Source organism: Palaemon carinicauda, chromosome 5, assembly GCF_036898095.1.
Source record: "Palaemon carinicauda isolate YSFRI2023 chromosome 5, ASM3689809v2, whole genome shotgun sequence".
Classification (NCBI taxonomy): Eukaryota; Metazoa; Arthropoda; class Malacostraca; order Decapoda; family Palaemonidae; genus Palaemon; species Palaemon carinicauda.
The window spans coordinates 71,672,047-71,699,546 of record NC_090729.1 but is presented as its reverse complement, the minus strand read 5'-3'; the positions used below and the strand labels follow the sequence as shown (position 1 = coordinate 71,699,546).

General features: G+C 39.8%; 1 protein-coding gene across 1 annotated transcript in view; it reads left to right on the top strand.

Annotated features, from left to right (window-relative positions):
• Nucleotides 1–12,953, top strand: part of LOC137640963 (glutamic acid-rich protein-like) — a 14,673-nt gene extending 1,720 nt beyond the window's left edge. Inside the window, exons 2-3 of the mRNA XM_068373421.1 lie at nucleotides 11,562–12,146; nucleotides 12,450–12,953. Coding sequence (XP_068229522.1) covers nucleotides 11,562–12,146; nucleotides 12,450–12,953 — 1,089 coding nt within the window. The remainder of the gene's footprint in view (nucleotides 1–11,561; nucleotides 12,147–12,449) is intronic.
• The last annotated feature ends 14,547 nt before the right edge of the window (nucleotides 12,954–27,500 follow it).

The following is a 27,500-nucleotide window of genomic DNA, read 5'->3' as shown; positions in this document are numbered from 1 at the left end:
AGAAGAAGAAGAAGAAAAAGAAAATCGAAGAGCTTGAAAAAGAGCTTCTAAATCATCATAATCAGAAAGAGAAGGAGAATGGAAGAGAGGAGAAGGAGAAGATGAAGGAGGATGGAATGGCGAAGAAGGAGAAGGAAAGTGAAAAGGAGGAGAAAAAGAAGAAGAAGAAAAAGAAAATCGAAGAGCTTGAAAAAGAGCTTCTACATCATCATAATCATAAAGAGAAGGAGAATGGAAGAGAGGAGAAGGAGAAGATGAAGGAGGATGGAATGGCGAAGCAGGAGAAGGAAAGTGAAAAGGAGGAGAAAAAGAAGAAGAAGAAAAAGAAAATCGAAGAGCTTGAAAAAGAGCTTCTACATCATCATAATAAAAAAGGGAAGGAGAATGGAAGAGAGGAGAAGGAGGAGAAGGAGGAGGATGGAATGGCGAAGCAGGAGAAGGAAAGTGAAAAGGAGGAGAAGAAGAAGAAGAAGAAGAAAAAGAAAATCGAAGAGCTTGAAAAAGAGGTTCTACATCATCATAATCAGAAAGAGAAGGAGAATGGAAGAGAGGAGAAGGAGAAGATGAAGGAGGATGGAATGGCGAAGCAGGAGAAGGAAAGTGAAAAGGAGGAGAAAAAGAAGAAGAAGAAAAAGAAAATCGAAGAGCTTGAAAAAGAGCTTCTACATCATCATAATAAAAAAGGGAAGGAGAATGGAAGAGAGGAGAAGGAGGAGAAGGAGGAGGATGGAATGGCAAAGCAGGAGAAGGAAAGTGAAAAGGAGGAGAAGAAGAAGAAGAAGAAAAAGAAAATCGAAAAACTGGAAAAGGAGCTTGTACATCATCATAATCAGAAAACGGAGAATGGAAGAGAGGAGAAGGAGAAAAAGGAGGAGGATGGAATGGCGAAGCAGTAGAAGGAAAGTGAAAAGGAGGAGAAAAAGAAGAAGAAGAAGAAGAAGAAAAAGAAAATCGAAAAACTGGAAAAGGAGCTTGTACATCATCATAATCAGAAAACGGAGAATGGAAGAGAGGAGAAGGAGAAAAAGGAGGAGGATGGAATGGCGAAGCAGGAGAAGGAAAGTGAAAAGGAGGAGAAGAAGAAGAAGAAGAAGAAAAAGAAAATCGAAAAACTGGAAAAGGAGCTTGTACATCATCATAATCAGAAAACGGAGAATGGAAGAGAGGAGAAGGAGAAAAAGGAGGAGGATGGAATGGCGAAGCAGTAGAAGGAAAGTGAAAAGGAGGAGAAAAAGAAGAAGAAGAAGAAGAAGAAAAAGAAAATCGAAAAACTGGAAAAGGAGCTTGTACATCATCATAATCAGAAAACGGAGAATGGAAGAGAGGAGAAGGAGAAAAAGGAGGAGGATGGAATGGCGAAGCAGGAGAAGGAAAGTGAAAAGGAGGAGAAGAAGAAGAAGAAGAAGAAAAAGAAAATCGAAAAACTGGAAAAGGAGCTTGTACATCATCATAATCAGAAAACGGAGAATGGAAGAGAGGAGAAGGAGAAAAAGGAGGAGGATGGAATGGCGAAGCAGGAGAAGGAAAGTGAAAAGGAGGAGAAAAAGAAGAAGAAGAAGAAGAAGAAAAAGAAAATCGAAAAACTGGAAAAAGAGCTTGTACATCATCATAATCAGAAAACGGAGAATGGAAGAGAGGAGAAGGAGAAAAAGGAGGAGGATGGAATGGCGAAGCAGTAGAAGGAAAGTGAAAAGGAGGAGAAAAAGAAGAAGAAGAAGAAGAAGAAGAAAAAGAAAATCGAAAAACTGGAAAAGGAGCTTGTACATCATCATAATCAGAAAACGGAGAATGGAAGAGAGGAGAAGGAGAAAAAGGAGGAGGATGGAATGGCGAAGCAGGAGAAGGAAAGTGAAAAGGAGGAGAAAAAGAAGAAGAAGAAGAAGAAGAAAAAGAAAATCGAAAAACTGGAAAAGGAGCTTGTACATCATCATAATCAGAAAACGGAGAATGGAAGAGAGGAGAAGGAGAAAAAGGAGGAGGATGGAATGGCGAAGCAGGAGAAGGAAAGTGAAAAGGAGGAGAAGAAGAAGAAGAAGAAGAAAAAGAAAATCGAAAAACTGGAAAAGGAGCTTGTACATCATCATAATCAGAAAACGGAGAATGGAAGAGAGGAGAAGGAGAAAAAGGAGGAGGATGGAATGGCGAAGCAGGAGAAGGAAAGTGAAAAGGAGGAGAAAAAGAAGAAGAAGAAGAAGAAGAAAAAGAAAATCGAAAAACTGGAAAAGGAGCTTGTACATCATCATAATCAGAAAACGGAGAATGGAAGAGAGGAGAAGGAGAAAAAGGAGGAGGATGGAATGGCGAAGCAGGAGAAGGAAAGTGAAAAGGAGGAGAAGAAGAAGAAGAAGAAGAAAAAGAAAATCGAAAAACTGGAAAAGGAGCTTGTACATCATCATAATCAGAAAACGGAGAATGGAAGAGAGGAGAAGGAGAAAAAGGAGGAGGATGGAATGGCGAAGCAGGAGAAGGAAAGTGAAAAGGAGGAGAAAAAGAAGAAGAAGAAGAAGAAGAAAAAGAAAATCGAAAAACTGGAAAAAGAGCTTGTACATCATCATAATCAGAAAACGGAGAATGGAAGAGAGGAGAAGGAGAAAAAGGAGGAGGATGGAATGGCGAAGCAGTAGAAGGAAAGTGAAAAGGAGGAGAAGAAGAAGAAGAAGAAGAAAAAGAAAATCGAAGAGCTTGAAAAAGAGCTTCTACATCATCATAATCAGAAAGAGAAGGAGAATGGAAGAGAGGAGAAGGAGAAGAAGAAGGAGGATGGAATGGCGAAGCAGGAGAAGGAAAGTGAAAAGGAGGAGAAGAAGAAGAAGAAAAAGAAAATTGAAAGGCTTCAAAAAGAGCTTCTACATCATCATAATCATAAAGAGAAGGAGAATGGAAGAGAGGAGAAGGAGGAGAAGGAGGAGGATGGAATGGCGAAGCAGGAGAAGGAAAGTGAAAAGGAGGAGAAGAAGAAGAAGAAGAAAAAGAAAATCGAAAAACTGGAAAAGGAGCTTGTACATCATCATAATCAGAAAACGGAGAATGGAAGAGAGGAGAAGGAGAAATAGGAGGAGGATGGAATGGCGAAGCAGGAGAAGGAAAGTGAAAAGGAGGAGAAGAAGAAGAAGAAGAAGAAAAAGAAAATCGAAGAGCTTGAAAAAGAGCTTCTAAATCATCATAATCAGAAAGAGAAGGAGAATGGAAGAGAGGAGAAGGAGAAGATGAAGGAGGATGGAATGGCGAAGAAGGAGAAGGAAAGTGAAAAGGAGGAGAAAAAGAAGAAGAAGAAAAAGAAAATCGAAGAGCTTGAAAAAGAGCTTCTACATCATCATAATCAGAAAGAGAAGGAGAATGGAAGAGAGGAGAAGGAGAAGATGAAGGAGGATGGAATGGCGAAGCAGGAGAAGGAAAGTGAAAAGGAGGAGAAAAAGAAGAAGAAGAAAAAGAAAATCGAAGAGCTTGAAAAAGAGCTTCTACATCATCATAATAAAAAAGGGAAGGAGAATGGAAGAGAGGAGAAGGAGGAGAAGGAGGAGGATGGAATGGCGAAGCAGGAGAAGGAAAGTGAAAAGGAGGAGAAGAAGAAGAAGAAGAAGAAAAAGAAAATCGAAGAGCTTGAAAAAGAGGTTCTACATCATCATAATCAGAAAGAGAAGGAGAATGGAAGAGAGGAGAAGGAGAAGATGAAGGAGGATGGAATGGCGAAGCAGGAGAAGGAAAGTGAAAAGGAGGAGAAAAAGAAGAAGAAGAAAAAGAAAATCGAAGAGCTTGAAAAAGAGCTTCTACATCATCATAATAAAAAAGGGAAGGAGAATGGAAGAGAGGAGAAGGAGGAGAAGGAGGAGGATGGAATGGCAAAGCAGGAGAAGGAAAGTGAAAAGGAGGAGAAGAAGAAGAAGAAGAAAAAGAAAATCGAAAAACTGGAAAAGGAGCTTGTACATCATCATAATCAGAAAACGGAGAATGGAAGAGAGGAGAAGGAGAAAAAGGAGGAGGATGGAATGGCGAAGCAGGAGAAGGAAAGTGAAAAGGAGGAGAAGAAGAAGAAGAAGAAGAAAAAGAAAATCGAAGAGCTTGAAAAAGAGGTTCTACATCATCATAATCAGAAAGAGAAGGAGAATGGAAGAGAGGAGAAGGAGAAGATGAAGGAGGATGGAATGGCGAAGCAGGAGAAGGAAAGTGAAAAGGAGGAGAAAAAGAAGAAGAAGAAAAAGAAAATCGAAGAGCTTGAAAAAGAGCTTCTACATCATCATAATAAAAAAGGGAAGGAGAATGGAAGAGAGGAGAAGGAGGAGGATGGAATGGCGAAGCAGGAGAAGGAAAGTGAAAAGGAGGAGAAGAAGAAGAAGAAGAAAAAGAAAATCGAAAAACTGGAAAAGGAGCTTGTACATCATCATAATCAGAAAACGGAGAATGGAAGAGAGGAGAAGGAGAAAAAGGAGGAGGATGGAATGGCGAAGCAGGAGAAGGAAAGTGAAAAGGAGGAGAAGAAGAAGAAGAAGAAAAAGAAAATCGAAGAGCTTGAAAAAAAGCTTCTACATCATCATAATCATAAAGAGAAGGAGAATGGAAGAGAGGAGAAGGAGAAGAAGAAGGAGGATGGAAGGGCGAAGCAGGAGAAGGAAAGTGAAAAGGAGGAGAAGAAGAAGAAGAAAAAGAAAATTGAAAGGCTTCAAAAAGAGCTTCTACATCATCATAATCATAAAGAGAAGGAGAATGGAAGAGAGGAGAAGGAGAAGAAGGAGGAGGATGGAATGGCGAAGCAGGAGAAGGAAAGTGAAAAGGAGGAGAAGAAGAAGAAGAAGAAAAAGAAAATCGAAAAACTGGAAAAGGAGCTTGTACATCATCATAATCAGAAAACGGAGAATGGAAGAGAGGAGAAGGAGAAAAAGGAGGAGGATGGAATGGCGAAGCAGGAGAAGGAAAGTGAAAAGGAGGAGAAAAAGAAGAAGAAGAAGAAGAAGAAAAAGAAAATCGAAAAACTGGAAAAAGAGCTTGTACATCATCATAATCAGAAAACGGAGAATGGAAGAGAGGAGAAGGAGAAAAAGGAGGAGGATGGAATGGCGAAGCAGTAGAAGGAAAGTGAAAAGGAGGAGAAGAAGAAGAAGAAGAAGAAAAAGAAAATCGAAGAGCTTGAAAAAGAGCTTCTACATCATCATAATCAGAAAGAGAAGGAGAATGGAAGAGAGGAGAAGGAGAAGAAGAAGGAGGATGGAATGGCGAAGCAGGAGAAGGAAAGTGAAAAGGAGGAGAAGAAGAAGAAGAAAAAGAAAATTGAAAGGCTTCAAAAAGAGCTTCTACATCATCATAATCATAAAGAGAAGGAGAATGGAAGAGAGGAGAAGGAGGAGAAGGAGGAGGATGGAATGGCGAAGCAGGAGAAGGAAAGTGAAAAGGAGGAGAAGAAGAAGAAGAAGAAAAAGAAAATCGAAAAACTGGAAAAGGAGCTTGTACATCATCATAATCAGAAAACGGAGAATGGAAGAGAGGAGAAGGAGAAATAGGAGGAGGATGGAATGGCGAAGCAGGAGAAGGAAAGTGAAAAGGAGGAGAAGAAGAAGAAGAAGAAGAAAAAGAAAATCGAAGAGCTTGAAAAAGAGCTTCTAAATCATCATAATCAGAAAGAGAAGGAGAATGGAAGAGAGGAGAAGGAGAAGATGAAGGAGGATGGAATGGCGAAGAAGGAGAAGGAAAGTGAAAAGGAGGAGAAAAAGAAGAAGAAGAAAAAGAAAATCGAAGAGCTTGAAAAAGAGCTTCTACATCATCATAATCATAAAGAGAAGGAGAATGGAAGAGAGGAGAAGGAGAAGATGAAGGAGGATGGAATGGCGAAGCAGGAGAAGGAAAGTGAAAAGGAGGAGAAGAAGAAGAAGAAGAAAAAGAAAATCGAAGAGCTTGAAAAAGAGCTTCTACATCATCATAATAAAAAAGGGAAGGAGAATGGAAGAGAGGAGAAGGAGGAGAAGGAGGAGGATGGAATGGCGAAGCAGGAGAAGGAAAGTGAAAAGGAGGAGAAGAAGAAGAAGAAGAAGAAAAAGAAAATCGAAGAGCTTGAAAAAGAGGTTCTACATCATCATAATCAGAAAGAGAAGGAGAATGGAAGAGAGGAGAAGGAGAAGATGAAGGAGGATGGAATGGCGAAGCAGGAGAAGGAAAGTGAAAAGGAGGAGAAAAAGAAGAAGAAGAAAAAGAAAATCGAAGAGCTTGAAAAAGAGCTTCTACATCATCATAATAAAAAAGGGAAGGAGAATGGAAGAGAGGAGAAGGAGGAGAAGGAGGAGGATGGAATGGCAAAGCAGGAGAAGGAAAGTGAAAAGGAGGAGAAGAAGAAGAAGAAGAAAAAGAAAATCGAAGAGCTTGAAAAAGAGCTTCTACATCATCATAATAAAAAAGGGAAGGAGAATGGAAGAGAGGAGAAGGAGGAGAAGGAGGAGGATGGAATGGCAAAGCAGGAGAAGGAAAGTGAAAAGGAGGAGAAAAAGAAGAAGAAGAAAAAGAAAATCGAAGAGCTTGAAAAAGAGCTTCTACATCATCATAATAAAAAAGGGAAGGAGAATGGAAGAGAGGAGAAGGAGGAGAAGGAGGAGGATGGAATGGCAAAGCAGGAGAAGGAAAGTGAAAAGGAGGAGAAGAAGAAGAAGAAGAAAAAGAAAATCGAAGAGCTTGAAAAAGAGCTTCTACATCATCATAATAAAAAAGGGAAGGAGAATGGAAGAGAGGAGAAGGAGGAGAAGGAGGAGGATGGAATGGCAAAGCAGGAGAAGGAAAGTGAAAAGGAGGAGAAGAAGAAGAAGAAGAAAAAGAAAATCGAAAAACTGGAAAAGGAGCTTGTACATCATCATAATCAGAAAACGGAGAATGGAAGAGAGGAGAAGGAGAAAAAGGAGGAGGATGGAATGGCGAAGCAGGAGAAGGAAAGTGAAAAGGAGGAGAAGAAGAAGAAGAAGAAGAAAAAGAAAATCGAAGAGCTTGAAAAAGAGGTTCTACATCATCATAATCAGAAAGAGAAGGAGAATGGAAGAGAGGAGAAGGAGAAGATGAAGGAGGATGGAATGGCGAAGCAGGAGAAGGAAAGTGAAAAGGAGGAGAAAAAGAAGAAGAAGAAAAAGAAAATCGAAGAGCTTGAAAAAGAGCTTCTACATCATCATAATAAAAAAGGGAAGGAGAATGGAAGAGAGGAGAAGGAGGAGGATGGAATGGCGAAGCAGGAGAAGGAAAGTGAAAAGGAGGAGAAGAAGAAGAAGAAGAAAAAGAAAATCGAAAAACTGGAAAAGGAGCTTGTACATCATCATAATCAGAAAACGGAGAATGGAAGAGAGGAGAAGGAGAAAAAGGAGGAGGATGGAATGGCGAAGCAGGAGAAGGAAAGTGAAAAGGAGGAGAAGAAGAAGAAGAAGAAAAAGAAAATCGAAGAGCTTGAAAAAAAGCTTCTACATCATCATAATCATAAAGAGAAGGAGAATGGAAGAGAGGAGAAGGAGAAGAAGAAGGAGGATGGAAGGGCGAAGCAGGAGAAGGAAAGTGAAAAGGAGGAGAAGAAGAAGAAGAAAAAGAAAATTGAAAGGCTTCAAAAAGAGCTTCTACATCATCATAATCATAAAGAGAAGGAGAATGGAAGAGAGGAGAAGGAGAAGAAGGAGGAGGATGGAATGGCGAAGCAGGAGAAGGAAAGTGAAAAGGAGGAGAAGAAGAAGAAGAAGAAAAAGAAAATCGAAAAACTGGAAAAGGAGCTTGTACATCATCATAATCAGAAAACGGAGAATGGAAGAGAGGAGAAGGAGAAAAAGGAGGAGGATGGAATGGCGAAGCAGGAGAAGGAAAGTGAAAAGGAGGAGAAGAAGAAGAAGAAGAAGAAAAAGAAAATCGAAGAGCTTGAAAAAGAGCTTCTACATCATCATAATCAGAAAGAGAAGGAGAATGGAAGAGAGGAGAAGGAGAAGAAGAAGGAGGATGGAATGGCGAAGCAGGAGAAGGAAAGTGAAAAGGAGGAGAAGAAGAAGAAGAAGAAAAAGAAAATCGAAGAGCTTGAAAAAGAGCTTCTACATCATCATAATAAAAAAGGGAAGGAGAATGGAAGAGAGGAGAAGGAGGAGAAGGAGGAGGATGGAATGGCGAAGCAGGAGAAGGAAAGTGAAAAGGAGGAGAAGAAGAAGAAGAAGAAGAAAAAGAAAATCGAAGAGCTTGAAAAAGAGCTTCTACATCATCATAATCAGAAAGAGAAGGAGAATGGAAGAGAGGAGAAGGAGAAGATAAAGGAGGATGGAATGGCGAAGCAGGAGAAGGAAAGTGAAAAGGAGGAGAAAAAGAAGAAGAAGAAAAAGAAAATCGAAGAGCTTGAAAAAGAGCTTCTACATCATCATAATAAAAAAGGGAAGGAGAATGGAAGAGAGGAGAAGGAGGAGAAGGAGGAGGATGGAATGGCGAAGCAGGAGAAGGAAAGTGAAAAGGAGGAGAAGAAGAAGAAGAAGAAAAAGAAAATCGAAAAACTGGAAAAGGAGCTTGTACATCATCATAATCAGAAAACGGAGAATGGAAGAGAGGAGAAGGAGAAAAAGGAGGAGGATGGAATGGCGAAGCAGTAGAAGGAAAGTGAAAAGGAGGAGAAGAAGAAGAAGAAGAAGAAAAAGAAAATCGAAGAGCTTGAAAAAGAGCTTCTACATCATCATAATCAGAAAGAGAAGGAGAATGGAAGAGAGGAGAAGGAGAAGATGAAGGAGGATGGAATGGCGAAGCAGGAGAAGGAAAGTGAAAAGGAGGAGAAAAAGAAGAAGAAGAAGAAAAAGAAAATCGAAGAGCTTGAAAAAGAGCTTCTACATCATCATAATCAGAAAGAGAAGGAGAATGGAAGAGAGGAGAAGGAGAAGATAAAGGAGGATGGAATGGCGAAGCAGGAGAAGGAAAGTGAAAAGGAGGAGAAAAAGAAGAAGAAGAAGAAGAAAAAGAAAATCGAAGAGCTTGAAAAAGAGCTTCTACATCATCATAATCAGAAAGAGAAGGAGAATGGAAGAGAGGAGAAGGAGAAGATAAAGGAGGATGGAATGGCGAAGCAGGAGAAGGAAAGTGAAAAGGAGGAGAAGAAGAAGAAGAAGAAGAAAAAGAAAATCGAAGAGCTTGAAAAAGAGCTTCTACATCATCATAATCAGAAAGAGAAGGAGAATGGAAGAGAGGAGAAGGAGAAGATGAAGGAGGATGGAATGGCGAAGCAGGAGAAGGAAAGTGAAAAGGAGGAGAAAAAGAAGAAGAAGAAGAAGAAGAAAAAGAAAATCGAAAAACTGGAAAAAGAGCTTGTACATCATCATAATCAGAAAACGGAGAATGGAAGAGAGGAGAAGGAGAAAAAGGAGGAGGATGGAATGGCGAAGCAGGAGAAGGAAAGTGAAAAGGAGGAGAAGAAGAAGAAGAAGAAGAAAAAGAAAATCGAAGAGCTTGAAAAAGAGCTTCTACATCATCATAATAAAAAAGGGAAGGAGAATGGAAGAGAGGAGAAGGAGGAGAAGGAGGAGGATGGAATGGCGAAGCAGGAGAAGGAAAGTGAAAAGGAGGATAAAAAGAAGAAGAAGAAAAAGAAAATCGAAGAGCTTGAAAAAGAGCTTCTACATCATCATAATAAAAAAGGGAAGGAGAATGGAAGAGAGGAGAAGGAGGAGGATGGAATGGCGAAGCAGGAGAAGGAAAGTGAAAAGGAGGAGAAGAAGAAGAAGAAGAAGAAAAAGAAAATCGAAGAGCTTGAAAAAGAGCTTCTACATCATCATAATAAAAAAGGGAAGGAGAATGGAAGAGAGGAGAAGGAGGAGAAGGAGGAGGATGGAATGGCGAAGCAGGAGAAGGAAAGTGAAAAGGAGGAGAAGAAGAAGAAGAAGAAAAAGAAAATCGAAAAACTGGAAAAGGAGCTTGTACATCATCATAATCAGAAAACGGAGAATGGAAGAGAGGAGAAGGAGAAAAAGGAGGAGGATGGAATGGCGAAGCAGGAGAAGGAAAGTGAAAAGGAGGAGAAGAAGAAGAAGAAGAAGAAAAAGAAAATCGAAGAGCTTGAAAAAGAGCTTCTACATCATCATAATCAGAAAGAGAAGGAGAATGGAAGAGAGGAGAAGGAGAAGATGAAGGAGGATGGAATGGCGAAGCAGGAGAAGGAAAGTGAAAAGGAGGAGAAAAAGAAGAAGAAGAAAAAGAAAATCGAAGAGCTTGAAAAAGAGCTTCTACATCATCATAATAAAAAAGGGAAGGAGAATGGAAGAGAGGAGAAGGAGGAGAAGGAGGAGGATGGAATGGCGAAGCAGGAGAAGGAAAGTGAAAAGGAGGAGAAGAAGAAGAAGAAGAAAAAGAAAATCGAAAAACTGGAAAAGGAGCTTGTACATCATCATAATCAGAAAACGGAGAATGGAAGAGAGGAGAAGGAGAAAAAGGAGGAGGATGGAATGGCGAAGCAGGAGAAGGAAAGTGAAAAGGAGGAGAAGAAGAAGAAGAAGAAGAAAAAGAAAATCGAAGAGCTTGAAATAGAGCTTCTACATCATTATAATCATAAAGAGAAGGAGAATGGAAGAGAGGAGAAGGAGAAGAAGAAGGAGGATGGAAGGGCGAAGCAGGAGAAGGAAAGTGAAAAGGAGGAGAAGAAGAAGAAGAAAAAGAAAATTGAAAGGCTTCAAAAAGAGCTTCTACATCATCATAATCATAAAGAGAAGGAGAATGGAAGAGAGGAGAAGGAGAAGAAGGAGGAGGATGGAATGGCGAAGCAGGAGAAGGAAAGTGAAAAGGAGGAGAAGAAGAAGAAGAAAAAGAAAATCGAAAAACTGGAAAAGGAGCTTCTACATCATCATAATCAGAAAGAGAAGGAGAATGGAAGAGAGGAGAAGGAGAAGAAGAAGGAGGATGGAATGGCGAAGCAGGAGAAGGAAAGTGAAAAGGAGGAGAAGAAGAAGAAGAAGAAAAAGAAAATCGAAAAACTGGAAAAGGAGCTTCTACACCATCATAATCATAAAGAGAAGGAGAATGGAAGAGAGGAGAAGGAGAAGAAGAAGGAGGATGGAATGGCGAAGCAGGAGAAGGAAAGTGAAAAGGAGGAGAAGAAGAAGAAAAAATATAATGAAAAAAATCAGAGGCAAGAGGAGGAAAAGAAGATAATTACCCTAAATCGTGAAGAAGAACTAAACAAGAAAATAGAAGAATTGAAGAGAGAAAAGATGCATTTAAAGGACTGTATAAGGAGATTTAAAAACAAGATTGTCAGAAGAAATATAGAGAATAAAAGGAAAATTGACAGACTTGAAAAGGAGCTTCTACGAAAACAAGAAATCAACGCTAGTTTGATAGGACTTTATGGAAAGAAGGAAAATAAGATGACCAAGAATAGCAAGGATCAGAAGGAGAAGAAGAATGGAAAGGAGGAAAAACAGAATACCAATAATCAGAGGAATAAGGGGGAGAAGGGGAAGAGAAAAAATAAAGAAAAATTAAACAAGGAGAAGGAAGAGAATAGAAAAAGCGAGAGGCTAAAAAAGGATATACAACAATTAATGGAAAACATAAACAATTCGGAGAGTATTGACAGAACATCAAAAATCTCTCCAAAAAAGGAGATCAGAACAGGGCAACCACTCAATGGAACCTTCATTGAACAAGAAATCGTTGATCATATAAACAATGACACTCCCCCATGGGATAGAGAAAAATACCCAAATTACCGTAAATGTGACTCGGTTATGGTGGTCCATCACAATAACCCAAAAATGCCCATCCAAGTCTTCCGTTTAAAGTTCGATTGTGGCAAGTGCTACTTGGGCCACTTTCTCAATCAAATTCTTAGACCCTTGGTTGGATTTGATTACATTGAATATTTAATCTGCCCTGTATGTATTAGAATAAGTTTTGATACACAAAGGTGGGAAGAGTTTCTGAAAGATAGGAAGGAAAGGGAGGAGGAGTATCACAAGCAGAATGAAAGGAGTCAGGAGGAAGAGCAGGCGAAGAAGACAACTGACCCTAATCGTCAAAAGGAACAAGAGGAGATAATAGCAAGATTGAATATAGAAATTAAGCGTTTAGGTTTTCGTATAGAGATTCTTTACGAAAGGGTGGTCAAAGGCTTTAGAAACACTAGCAAAGAAGTCAAAAGGCTTCAAAAGGAGCTCCGACGAGAAGATAAAATCAACGCTCGTTTGGTGGGGCTTTATGGAAAGGATGAGGAGACCTCCTCACATTCATCACTTGATTCTTCCTCCCCACATTCATCACCTGGTTCTTCCTCCTCACAGTCACCACTTTATTCTTCCTCCTCACGTTCATCACTAGATTTTTCCTTCTCAAATTCATCACTTTATTCTTCCTCCTCACATTCATCACTTGGTTTTTCTTCCTCACATTCATCACTTGAATTCCCCCTCTTCTTAAATCCACCAGAATCCTCCCCTTTCTTAAAGGCACTCTTCTCAAAAACAACACCAGAATCCTCCCCTTTCTTAAAGCCACTCTTCTCACAAACACCACCAGAATCTTCCCCTTTCTTAAATCTACCCTTCTCTCAACCACCACTAGATATTCAAGATATGCTTCGGAAGAATTATGAAGAATGGGATGAAAAGGACGACAACCCGGGATTCTGCAAAATTGTCGTGCTAGAAAGATATTTTGACAGGGAATCACTGTACCCGTTTCGCCATATGTGCCGTCTGTTGCATATAATGCATACTACCGTGAAATTCCAATGGGAGTCCAAGGAGCGATACTTTGAAGGGTTACCAAAAGAAGACTCTGAAGAAAATAAATGGTTGATGCCCTTTTACAGAAAAACACCTCCTGAATTTGAGTTCTTTGAAAAGGATGAATACCAGATAGAAAACCTGACACCACGGCAGGTCTATGAGGCAATGACTGAACTCTATAAACCGTGGAATTTGAAAAGGTACCATCGTATGACAAACAATTGTCAATCCATGCTTAGAGAGCTTCTAAAACGTCTAGGAGTTTAAATACCTGAGACAAACAGGCTTATAAGATGGCAGCATGTGTAAGGAGATTGTACTGAAAAGTCAGCATGAGGTTGCAAAAGAATCTTCAATTTGAGAGAGGATGCCCATACTAGATTGGCACGGGGAATACAGATAAAGTTAGCAGAAAGAGAAGGAGAATGGAAGGGAGCAAAATAAGAAAAAAACGAATACCAAGAATCTGGAAGAGAAGGCGAATGGAAATGAGAAGAAGGAGAAGGAAAAAGAAAAGGATGAGGAAAAGAAGAAACAACATACTAACAAGAATCAGAAGAAAGAGGAGGATAAGAAGATGGGTAGATGGAAAACGCTGGCCAGAAACATCGACCCCACACAAAAGTGGGAAAAGATGCAGACAAAGTAGGAGCAAAAGAAACATAAAATTACTTTATATATCGAAATTGATATGAAATCCAAGACAGTAAATACTTTTGAGGATCAAAATGAGATTAATTTGTGCGGTGGATCGAGATGATTCGCAAAGTTCTTAGTCTCTATTACACAATATGAAAGAAAAGACCAAGAAAAAATAAACAGACATCTTAAAGTTGTCTAAGAAACCTGACAATTAAGAGGATGGCAAGTGCATTCCTGCCTTCTGGGTCAAAAGAAATAATCTTCAATATAGACTCAGCAGAGGGAAGAAATCCCACTTGTTCTAGTATGCAGTGTTCCTTGATAAAGATTCACCTGTACTGTTTCTTTATCATGTGGATGGATGCAGAAAAAACAAGTGTGATATCTTTTAGTATGCTGTGTCCCCTGACGGAGATTCCACAGTACTGGGATAGTGGATCAGGAGTTTTTGCGATTATGGTAACAAAGGACCTTAAGGATCAAGGATTTTTAGGAGATAAACTGTCAATGGCAAGTGCATTCCAGCCTTCCAGGTCAAAAGAAATAATCTTCAATATAGACTCAGCAGAAGGAAGAAGTCTCACTTGTTCTAATATGCAGTGTTCCTTGATAAAGATTCACCTGTACTGTTTCTTTATCATGTGGATGGATGCAGAAAAAACAAGTGTGATATCTTTTAGTATGCTGTGTCCCCTGACGGAGATTCCACAGTACTGGGATAGTGGATCAGGAGTTTTTGCGATTATGGTAACAAAGGACCTTAAGGATCAAGGATTTTTAGGAGATAAACTGTCAATGGCAAGTGCATTCCAGCCTTCCAGGTCGAAAGAAATAATCTTCAATATAGACTCAGCAGAAGGAAGAAGTCTCACTTGTTCTAATATGCAGTGTTCCTTGATAAAGATTCACCTGTACTGTTTCTTTATCATGTGGATGGATGCAGAAAAAACAAGTGTGATATCTTTTAGTATGCTGTGTCCCCTGACGGAGATTCCACAGTACTGGGATAGTGGATCAGGAGTTTTTGCGATTATGGTAACAAAGGACCTTAAGGATCAAGGATTTTTAGGAGATAAACTGTCAATGGCAAGTGCATTCCAGCCTTCCAGGTCGAAAGAAATAATCTTCAATATAGACTCAGCAGAAGGAAGAAGTCTCACTTGTTCTAATATGCAGTGTTCCTTGATAAAGATTCACCTGTACTGTTTCTTTATCATGTGGATGGATGCAGAAAAAACAAGTGTGATATCTTTTAGTATGCTGTGTCCCCTGACGGAGATTCCACAGTACTGGGATAGTGGATCAGGAGTTTTTGCGATTATGGTAACAAAGGACCTTAAGGATCAAGGATTTTTAGGAGATAAACTGTCAATGGCAAGTGCATTCCAGCCTTCCAGGTCAAAAGATATAATCTACAATATGGACTCAGCAGAAGGAAGAAGTCTCACTTGTTCTAATATGCAGTGTTCCTTGATAAAGATTCACCTGTACTGTTTCTTTATCATGTGGATGGATGCAGAAAAAAACAAGTGTGATGTCTTTTAGTATGCTGTGTCCCCTGAAAGAGATTCCACGGTACTGGAATAGTGGATCAGGAGTTTTTGTGATTATGGTAACAAAGGACCTTAAGGATCAAGGACATTTAAGATATAAACTGTTAATGGCAAGTGCATTCCAGCCTTCCAGGTCAAAAGAAATAATCTACAATATAGACTCAGCAGAAGGAAGAAGTCTCACTTGTTCTAATATGCAGTGTTCCTTGATAAAGATTCACCTGTACTGTTTCTTTATAATGTGGATGGATGCAGAAAAAACAAGTGTGATGTCTTTTAGTATACTGTGTTCCCTGAAGGAGATTCCACAGTATTAGAATAGTGGATCAGGAGTTTTTGTGATTATGGTAACAAAGGACCTTAAGGATCAAGGACATTTAAGATATAAACTGTTAATGGCAAGTGCATTCCAGCCTTCCAGGTCAAAAGAAATAATCTACAATATGGACTCAGCAGAGGGAAGAAGTCTCACTTGTTCTAATATGCAGTGTTACTTGATGAAGATTCACCTGTACTGTTTCTTTATCATGTGGATGGATGCAGAAAAAACAAGTGTGATATCTTTTAGTATGCTGTGTCCCCTGACGGAGATTCCACAGTACTGGGATAGTGGATCAGGAGTTTTTGCGATTATGGTAACAAAGGACCTTAAGGATCAAGGATTTTTAGGAGATAAACTGTCAATGGCAAGTGCATTCCAGCCTTCCAGGTCGAAAGAAATAATCTTCAATATAGACTCAGCAGAAGGAAGAAGTCTCACTTGTTCTAATATGCAGTGTTCCTTGATAAAGATTCACCTGTACTGTTTCTTTATCATGTGGATGGATGCAGAAAAAACAAGTGTGATATCTTTTAGTATGCTGTGTCCCCTGAAGGAGATTCCACAGTATTAAAATAGTGGATCAGGAGTTTTTGCGATTATGGTAATGAAGGACCTTAAGGATCAAGGACTTTAAGATATAAACTTTCAATGGCAAGTGCATTCCAGCCTTCCGGGTCAAAAGAAATAATCTACAATATGGACTCAGCAGAGGGAAGAAGTCTCACTTGTTCTAATATGCAGTGTTCCTTGATAAAGATTCACCTGTACTGTTTCTTTATCATGTGGATGGATGCAGAAAAAAACAAGTGTGATGTCTTTTAGTATGCTGTCCCCTGAAAGAGATTCCACGGTACTGGAATAGTGGATCAGAAGTTTTTGTGATTATGGAAACAAAGGACCTTAAGGATCAAGGACATTTAAGATATAAACTGTTAATGGCAAGTGCATTCCAGCCTTCCAGGTCAAAAGAAATAATCTACAATATGGACTCAGCAGAGGGAAGAAGTCTCACTTGTTCTAATATGCAGTGTTCCTTGATAAAGATTCACCTGTACTGTTTCTTTATAATGTGGATGGATGCAGAAAAAACAAGTGTGATGTCTTTTAGTATGCTGTGTTCCCTGAAGGAGATTCCACAGTATTAGAATAGTGGATCAGGAGTTTTTGTGATTATGGTAACAAAGGACCTTAAGGATCAAGGACATTTAAGATATAAACTGTTAATGGCAAGTGCATTCCAGCCTTCCAGGTCAAAAGAAATAATCTACAATATGGACTCAGCAGAGGGAAGAAGTCTCACTTGTTCTAATATGCAGTGTTCCTTGATAAAGATTCACCTGTACTGTTTCTTTATTATGTGGATGGATGCAGAAAAAACAAGTGTGATGTCTTTTAGTATACTGTGTTCCCTGAAGGAGATTCCACAGTATTAGAATAGTGGATCAGGAGTTTTTGTGATTATGGTAACAAAGGACCTTAAGGATCAAGGACATTTAAGATATAAACTGTTAATGGCAAGTGCATTCCAGCCTTCCAGGTCAAAAGAAATAATCTACAATATGGACTCAGCAGAGGGAAGAAGTCTCACTTGTTCTAATATGCAGTGTTCCTTGATAAAGATTCACCTGTACTGTTTCTTTATTATGTGGATGGATGCAGAAAAAACAAGTGTGATGTCTTTTAGTATACTGTGTTCCCTGAAGGAGATTCCACAGTATTAGAATAGTGGATCAGGAGTTTTTGTGATTATGGTAACAAAGGACCTTAAGGATCAAGGACATTTAAGATATAAACTGTTAATGGCACGTGCATTCCAGCCTTCCAGGTCAAAAGAAATAATCTACAATATGGACTCAGCAGAGGGAAGAAGTCTCACTTGTTCTAATATGCAGTGTTCCTTGATAAAGATTCACCTGTACTGTTTCTTTATAATGTGGATGGATGCAGAAAAAACAAGTGTGATGTCTTTTAGTATGCTGTGTTCCCTGAAGGAGATTCCACAGTATTAGAATAGTGGATCAGGAGTTTTTGTGATTATGGTAACAAAGGACCTTAGGATCAAGGACATTTAAGATATAAACTGTTAATGGCAAGTGCATTCCAGCCTTCCAGGTCAAAAGAAATAATCTACAATATGGACTCAGCAGAGGGAAGAAGTCTCACTTGTTCTAATATGCAGTGTTCCTTGATAAAGATTCACCTGTACTGTTTCTTTATAATGTGGATGGATGCAGAAAAAACAAGTGTGATGTCTTTTAGTATACTGTGTTCCCTGAAGGAGATTCCACAGTATTAGAATAGTGGATCAGGAGTTTTTGTGATTATGGTAACAAAGGACCTTAGGATCAAGGACATTTAAGATATAAACTGTTAATGGCAAGTGCATTCCAGCCTTCCAGGTCAAAAGAAATAATCTACAATATGGACTCAGCAGAGGGAAGAAGTCTCACTTGTTCTAATATGCAGTGTTCCTTGATAAAGATTCACCTGTACTGTTTCTTTATCATGTGGATGGATGCAGAAAAAAACAAGTGTGATGTCTTTTAGTATGCTGTGTCCCCTGAAGGAGATTCCACAGTACTGCAATAGTGGATCAGGAGTTTTTGCTATTATGGAAACAAAGGACCTTAAGGATCAAGGACATTTAAGATATAAACTGTTAATGGCAAGTGCATTCCAGCCTTCCAGGTCAAAAGAAATAATCTACAATATGGACTCAGCAGAGGGAAGAAGTCTCACTTGTTCTAATATGCAGTGTTCCTTGATAAAGATTCACCTGTACTGTTTCTTTATCATGTGGATGGATGCAGAAAAAAACAAGTGTGACGTCTTTTAGTATGCTGTGTCCCCTGAAAGAGATTCCACGGTACTGGAATAGTGGATCAGGAGTTTTTGTGATTATGGTAACAAAGGACATTAAGGATCAAGGACATTTAAGATATAAACTGTTAATGGCAAGTGCATTCCAGCCTTCCAGGTCAAAAGAAATAATCTACAATATGGACTCAGCAGAGGGAAGAAGTCTCACTTGTTCTAATATGCAGTGTTCCTTGATAAAGATTCACCTGTACTGTTTCTTTATCATGTGGATGGATGCAGAAAAAAACAAGTGTGATGTCTTTTAGTATGCTGTGTCCCCTGAAGGAGATTCCACAGTACTGCAATAGTGGATCAGGAGTTTTTGCTATTATGGAAACAAAGGACCTTAAGGATCAAGGACATTTAAGATATAAACTGTTAATGGCAAGTGCATTCCAGCCTTCCAGGTCAAAAGAAATAATCTACAATATGGACTCAGCAGAGGGAAGAAGTCTCACTTGTTCTAATATGCAGTGTTCCTTGATAAAGATTCACCTGTACTGTTTCTTTATCATGTGGATGGATGCAGAAAAAACAAGTGTGATGTGTTTTAGTATGCTGTGTCCCCTGAATGAGATTCCACAGTACTGGAATAGTGGATCAGGAGTTTTTGCGATTATGGTAACAAAGGACCTTAAGGATCAAGGACATTTAAGATATAAACTGTTAATGGCAAGTGCATTCCAGCCTTCCAGGTCAAAAGAAATAATCTACAATATGAACTCGGCAGAGGGAAGAAGTCTCACTTGTTCTAATATGCAGTGTTCCTTGATAAAGATTCACCTGTACTGTTTCTTTATCATGTGGATGGATGCAGAAAAAACAAGTGTGATGTCTTTTAGTATGCTTTGTCCCCTGAAGGAGATTCCACAGTACTGGAATAGTGGATCAGGAGTTTTTGCTATTATTGTAACTAAGGGTCTTAAGGATCAAGGACATTTAAGAGATAAACTGTCAATAGTGCATTCCAGCCTTAAATAATCTACAATATGAACTCAGCAGAGGGAAGAAGTCTCACTTGTTCTAATATGCAGTGTTCCTTGATAAAGATTCACCTGTACTGTTTCTTTATCATGTGGATGGATGCAGAAAAAAACAAGTGTGATGTCTTTTAGTATGCTGTGTCCCCTGAAAGAGATTCCACAGTACTGGAATAGTGGATCAGGAGTTTTTACGATTATGGTAACAAAGGACCTTAAGGATCAAGGACATTTAAGAGATAAACTGTTAATGGCAAGTGCATTCCAGCCCTCCGGGTCAAAAGAAATAATCTACAATATGGAATCAGCAGAGGGAAGAAGTCTCACTTGTTCCAATATACAGTGTTCCTTGATAAAGATTCACTAGCACTGTTTCCTAATCATTTGGATAGATGTAGCAAAAAAAGAAGTGCGACGTCTTTCAGTAAAGTGTGTAACCTGAAGGAGATTCCAGTAATTGAATACCGGATGAAGAGTTTGTGCGCTTATGGTAACTAAGGATCTTCTGGATCAAGGACAATTAAGAAATAAACTGTCAATGCCAAGTGTATTCTAGCCTTCTAGGGCAAATGGAATAATCTACAAGATGGACTCAGCAGAGGGAAGAAGTCTCACTTGTTTCAGTATGCAGTGTTCCTTGGTAGAATCACTTGTACTTTTTATCATATGAACAAATGTAGAAATGAAAAGTGGGAAGTCTTTTAGTATGGCGTGTCCCCTGAAGGAAATTCCATTGTTTTGAAATAGTAAAACAACGGTTTGTGGTTAGGTTATGACAACTGAGAACCTTCTGGATCAAGAGCCATTGAGAGACATAGTGGCAATGCCCAGTAGATTCCAGCCATCCAGGTCAAAGGAAATAATTTACAAGAAGGACTCAGCAGAGGGAAGAAGTCTCGCTTGTTCCAGCATGCAGTGTTCCTATGGTAAATATTAACTTGTACTGTTTCTTTATAATGTATAAAATGCAAAAGTAAAAAGTGTTAAGTCTTTTAATATGCTGTATCCCTTGAAGGAGATTCCTTTGTACTGGAATAGTGCATCAAAATTTTGTGGTCCTGGTTATGGTAACTAAAGACCTTCTGGATAAAAAATACTAAAAGTGTATTCCAGCCTTCCAGGTCAAAGAGAATACTGAACAAGATGGACTCAGCAGACAGAACCCAGCCACTGATTAAGACATTTTTGGAGGGCACAGAGGGGTATTCAAAATTAAGTTTCTTATAACAATACAGTGTATACAATATTTATTTCATAGCCACAAACCATTAAAGTTTTCTTAGACACAAACCACTATTTTATTTCAACATTAATCGAAAGAATGAAAGGTTGAGCAAATGAGAAGTTCTGCTCTAAAGTGTTCATTGTATCGGAGATAATTACTCAAATTGTCTGACTGTCAAGTTACAAACTTTAAGGCATTCGTTAAGCTCTTCTGTACACCTGATACATTTTTTTAATTATCTTATTTTTGACATTAAATGAGGTTTTTATGATTAATTTTAATGACGCTATGTATGTGCCTTTGATTTGAATATAATTTATGTAACATACTTCCTGTAAAAATATTTGCATAGTGTTGTTTACCAAATAAAGATTTTTTATAAATAATTTCCTTTCTCATTCATTGGTCAGTAAATAGCAGTTGTGTGGTTTTTCAGAGAATGGCTCAATATGAAATTAGCAGGTTATGAAAATTCAAAAAAGGAGTGTCGTCGTCGGGGACTAGAAGAGCAACCGTTTTATGAAATGACCAAGCTTCGAGGTCAGTTTTCACAATTGCTTCAAGATTCAGGGTTGCAAGATAGGGCTAGCCAATCTCGAACAGCCCTTACTAGTGCTAAACGTGCAATAAGGCATGGAGAGCTTCGACAACTGCATGAGTTGAAGAAAGCGCTTCATAAGGAAGGACCAAGAAAAACTAGTATGTTGAAAGTCTCACATACTGAACATATCTATCAACAGAGAAGCTCATCTCAATAATATTGATACCAATAGGAAAAATGTTTGATCAGTTACGCCAAAAGAAAAGAAGTATCAAAGCAAATAATTGGAAAATCTGATAACGCTGTCAGTGGATTCCTAATAGCTGACAGATTAATTTGACGGCATTAGACGAGCTCACAATATTGCAATTTTTGCAATTAAAATAGTACAGATTATTTTCATCTTTTGCCTGGCAACAGTTGATTTCTGCCGAATTTCGAGTTATTCTTTGTCTGCATCTTTTCCCACTTTTATGTGGGGTTGATGTTTCTGGCCAGCGTTCTTCGTCTACCGCTGTCCCACACTTCATCAACGGTTAATCCCTTTGAGGTCATCTGTGATACAGTCTATCCACCTTCGCTTTGGTCTCCCTCTCCTTTTCGTTCCCTGTACCTCCATTTCATCACTCTCCTCCTAGTATACTGTTCATTTCTTCTCATGACATGACCATACCACCTCAGTCTACTTTCTTGGATCTTATCTGATAGTTTTCTAACTACTGTGGTACCCCTAATTACCTCATTCCGTGTCTTAAGTAGGCCATCGCTCGTGGCGGTGGCCTCCCGTGTTTCTAATCTTTTCTTTTTACAGGATGCAGGAACGGGCGTGCGATTTTTGGTAGACACAGGTGCTTGTCGTTCTCTTTTGCCAAGGAAACTCTTCAAGACACGACGTAGTCTGTCTACATCTGCCGACGTCCGCTTGGTAGCTGCCAACGAATCAGCGATACCCACCTACGGTTACGAGAACCTCACATTATCGTTCGGAAATGGTAAATTCAATTGGAAGTTTCTCGTTGCTGACGTCACCATACCAATCCTCGGTGCAGATTTCCTCTCTCATTTCCACCTTCTGGTCGATGTCGCCCACCGACGATTGGTCAACGCAGACTCGTACTTGTCGACACCTCTTCAACCTCTTCTAACCTCGCTCTCCACATTAGCGCACCCACGGATGCCTACGCCCACCTCCTCACGTCGTACCCGGAAGTTTTCCGTCCAGAACTTCACCAAACGCCCACGGTTCCTGCCAAGCATGGTATTTATCACCATATCAAGACGACGGGACCCCCAGTCTTCGCAAAATTCAGCTTTCTGGCACCGGAACGATTGGCAGCCGCCAAACAGACGTTCGCCGAAATGGAGGAAATGGGCCTTTGCCAAAAGGCCTCCAGCCCATGGTCGTCACCCCATGCGGGGATTACAGGCGCCTGAACATGCAAACAGAACCGGATCACTACCCCCTCCCAAACATTGCCGACGTGACCTCCTACCTGCACAAAGCAAAGGTTTTCTCTACGCTCGATCTCCTGAAGGGGTATTATCAGGTGCCTATGAACCCAGAAGACATCCCCAAGACTGCCATCACCACTCCGTTTGGTACATACACCTTCAATTACTCCTGTTTTGGCCTTCGTAATGCTGGGGCCACATTTCAACGTCTCATGGATGGCATCTTAGGGGACCTCCCTTTCTGTGTATGTTATGTGGACGACATACTTATGTTCTCCTCCTCAAAAGAGGAACACCTCCGTCACCTGCGCATCGTACTCGACCGCCTGCAACAAAACGGCCCTGTAGTCCGGGACGACAAGTGTACCTTTGGCACCAACGAAGTGTCGTTCTTAGGGCACCGCATCACTCCTGAAGGTGTCCACCCCCTACCTGAGAAGGTAGCAGCCGTTCAGAACTTCCCCGTGCCCTCGACCGTCAAAGCTCTGCAGGAGTTCTTGGGCATGATCAACTATTATCACCGTTTTCTGCCAGCCATTGCCGCCACTCTTGCTCCCCTCTACGCCTCCCTCAAGGGCAAGCCGAAGGACCTGAAGTGGGGTCCCCTTCAAGAAGCAGCCTTCTGCAATGCAAAGAAGGCCCTATCAACTGCTGCGGCTCTCACTTTTCCTATCCCACACGCCCCTCTCCTTCTCTCCACCGATGCCAGCGACGTCGCTATTGTAGCAGTACTCGAGCAGGTGGTCAAAGGCTCGCCCCGCCCATTGGCCTTCTTCAGCAGAAAACTGTCCAAGGCAGAATCGGGTTATTCTACCTTCGATCGAGAATTGCTGGCGGTGCACTTGGCTGTCCGTCACTTTCGCCATTTCTTAGAAGGTACGCCCTTCGTCATTCGCACAGACCACATGCCTCTGGTGCACGCCTTCACTCGACAGTCTGACGCCTGGTCCGCCCGTCAACGCCGACATCTCTCCGCCGTGGCTGAATACAATTGCACCCACCAATACGTCCCTGGGAAAATGAATCCTGTTGCCGATGCCCTGTCAAGAAACACGTTGGCTGCCGTTCAACTGGGATTGGATTACAACGCCCTGGCTGAAGCCCAACGACAGGATCTAGAGTATCAAACTTGTAGGACATCCTGCACGTCCCTCCGTTGGGAAGACTTTCCCCTCGAAGACTCCAACACCACCCTCCTCTGTGACGTCAGTACTGGTAGACCGCGACCTTGGATTCCTGCTCCCATGCGCCGACAGGTGTTCGATTTCATTCACGGCCTTTCACATCCCTCGTGCTGTTCTACTGCACAGCTGCTGAAGGCAAAGTTCATTTGGCACGGCATTTCTAAGGATGCTAAGGATTGGGTCCGCGCCTGTACTTCTTGCCAAACTTCCAAAGTACATCGACACACGGATTCAGGAGTGGGCACCTTTCCTCAACCTCAGCGTCGTTTCGCACACATTCACGTCGACGTTGTAGGCCCCCTACCCACATCTCAAGGACATCGTTACCTGTTTACCGTCATCGACCGCTCCACTTGTTGGCCTGAAGCCATTCCCATGGAAACTGCAACGTCTGCCTCATGTACATCTGCCTTACTCTCTGGATGGATTTCAAGATTCGGTATCCCTGAGCATATTACTTCTGACAGGGGAACCACTTTCACCTCTCAATTGTGGACGTCATTAGCGAATCTCCTGGGCATCACCCTACATCAGACAACGGCCTACAACCCCGCTGCCAATGGAATGGTTGAACGTTTTCATCGCACCCTCAAAGCAGCTTTGATGTCCCGCTGCAAGGATTGCAACTGGTTTACTCAGCTTCCCTGGGTCCTCCTGGGACTAAGGACCACTCCTAAAGACGCGCTCGACGTGTCGACAGCAGAAATGGTGTATGGCGACCCGTTGGTCGTCCCTGCCAAATTTTTTCCTTCTACAACCTCCTCCGACGATCTCCAGCGCATACGTCACGTCGTGGGAAAATTTACTCCGTGCCGCCAGACTTACAAGCCCCCAGCGAAGCATCACATACCAACGGACTTGCACTCTGCAACGCACGTCTTCCTGCGTAACGACACCAGCAAGCCACCACTAACGACCCTTACACGGGCCCTTTCCTTGTGATCCGACACAGTCCGAAAGCATTCCTCCTAAACATTCGGGGCAAAGAAGACTGGGTCTCCATTGATCGTGTAAAACCTGCTTATCTTCTGCCAGATGACCCGCCTACAGTTCACACATCTAGATCAGGGCGCCCTATTTAACATGTACAGTATGTCATTTTTAGGGGGGGAGCCATGTACCAACCGTGTGTCACACAATTGTACATAATTATTTTGTATATATTATGCTTGTATCTGCGCTCTTCCCTCGCACTAAAAAGAACCTGAATGATCATGTCTCCGGTTTGCTCTGTAACATTGTCTGTCTCTCGAACAGGTTATGTCTTGTTGCCTTGAGGTTTTTTATATAAAGGAGAGTGTTCCTTAATAAACAACTCAGTTGATTGCTTCCTGCCTTTGAGTTCACAACCCTCTCTCGGCACCATCACACTTCTCATGGATTTTTTAATGCGTATAACAGTTGGGGATGGTGGAGAAGGATTGGACTGTATTGGTGATAGGAATTTTGCGGGCCTAGATTATGCTAATGATTCTGTCCTTGTTACCAGAACAAAACAGGATTTGCAATGCTTGCTTACCAGAATGCATGAAATATCACACGAGGTTAGGCTGAAGATAAATAGAAGAAAGACAGATGATGAGAACAGAGTATGCAGTGGAAGATGAAATATCATCGGAAGGAGAAAGGATTAATGAGGTAGAACCATTCAAGTATTTAGGAACTATGATCTCCAATACAGGGTCTATAGAATTAGAGTTTAATGAAAGATTGAACAAAGCAAATCAGACAATGGCTAGGTTAAGTAAAATTTGGAAATCAATTCACCTAAAATCAAATATAAAAATCAAACTATATATCAGTTCAGTGAGATCGGTGTTACTCTATGGACATGAGTCATGGTATGACAATGAAACAATCTCCAATAGATTTAGTAGATTTGAGAACAAAGCCCTCAGAAGAATATTGGGAGTTAATTTAAATGAAACTATAAGAGAGATTACTTGAGTGCCATATATGGATGAGATCATAATGAGGGGTAGATGGAGATGGTTTGGGCATGCTCTTCGCACTCCCCAAGAGAGATTAGTTCACCAAACGTTCAGCTAGGCTCCATAAGGTACTAGAAGAGTTGGAAGGCTCAGACCTACATGGATGAGGACTATGAAGCGCAAAGTAGGAGATGATGAATGGAGAAGTATTGAATTAAAAGCTCAAGATAGAGACGACTGGCGAAATCTAACCGAGGCCCTTTGCGTCAATAGGTGTAGGAGGAGATGAGGAAGATGATGATGAGAGAATCTTACATAACAGTTATTTGGTGCCTCTGCATTTTCATTGAACATTAGTTTTACTTACATTCATTTTCAGTCCTACATCTCTTCATTCACTATTCAAATCTTCTATTATCTTTTGCACTTCTTACCATTATTCACTAAATGGAACTATGTAATCTGCAAATCTTAAGTTGTTAAGGTATCACCCATTAATGTTAATTCCTACATTTTCCTGATTTATGTTCTTAAAAACTTCTAGGCATGTTGTGAATGATTTAAGAGAGATGCGGTCTCCTTGTCTAACTCCTTTCTCAATCGTAATTTACACTATCTTTATGTACATCTAGGGGGGTTGTCTTTTCCGTATAGACATCTTCCAATGTTCTAACAGATTCATCTTTTCCTTGTCTTTGAAGGGCTTTCATTACTACTGAATTTTTTGACAGATTCAAAAGGCCTCTGTAGTCTAAAAATGCCATACTGTTGATTTTTCCATTAGTTGGTTAATTACATGGACATGGGCAGTTGTTGAATACCCACTTCTAAAGCCTGCCTGTTCTCTTAGTTGATTAAAGTCAAGCTGTCTTTCTATTCGGACAAATATGATTTTCGTATATATTTAGCATATTACTGAAAGTAAACTTATTGGATGGTAATTTTTCAGGTCTTTTGTGTCTCCCTTTTTTGTGAATTAGGACAATAATAAAGTTTTTCCAAGCTGAAGGCATAGAGCTCTCTTGTAGATATTTTGTGTAAAGTTTCCGAGTTTTACTACTATGAAATCTCCCCCATCTAATGCATACATACATACACACACACACACATATGTATATATATCTATATATATATATATATATATATATATATATATATATATACTGTATATATATATATATATATATATATATATATATATATATATATATGTATACTGTATAGATACATATATATATATATATACATATATATATATATATATATATATATATATATATGTATATATATACAAATATATATATATATATATATATATATATATATATATATATATATATATATATTATGCCCAATATTCTAATATTCTAATACAATCGATAAAAGCAAATTTTTTTCGATTTAATACTGGAGTAAATTTCAACCGTCCCCTCTCTCTCCTCTGGCATACAGCATGTATATATCACCGTCAGATATGAATATCATTATAATTCGTTTTTTATGTTTATTTGTGATCTGTTGGTGTGCATATCCCTGTTGCTAAATTAGGTGCTTTTGTTTATTTTCCTGAATTTAATTCGATATGACTTTTTAAACATTAAACCATGAGATGAAACACTTGTGAAGTGACAATAAAAATTTTCGAGGGAGTAAGATTAAATCTCAGAAATCTCTGATATGGCTTTTATCAGTTAGCTTTTGTTCTGTTCAGTATTTGAGGCAAAAATCCTATTTATTGAAACTGGAAATTTAAATGGGATTACAATGTAATTTGGTTGCTACGATTTTTACTCAATATCATTTGTAGTTTTGGAATGTGATATGATTAACAAATCTACTTGGCATGAAAACTCCATAATTCTATAATTGTTCAATAAGTTTACCGATTCTCATTATAATATATGTTACAAACAAAGCTTACGTTTTGATTTGAGGGGTAACTTGATTTTATAAAAAAAAAAAAAAAAAAAAAAAATAGTACAGTAGATAAGATAAAAACGAAGAAAGGAAAATCTTCAAAGAAATAAACACAAGACTTTTCTTCTGAAAAAATGCATAATATGAAGAAATAAAAAAAAGGTTTCATGATATACGGCTTGGAATTTATAAAAATCTTCAAACTTTG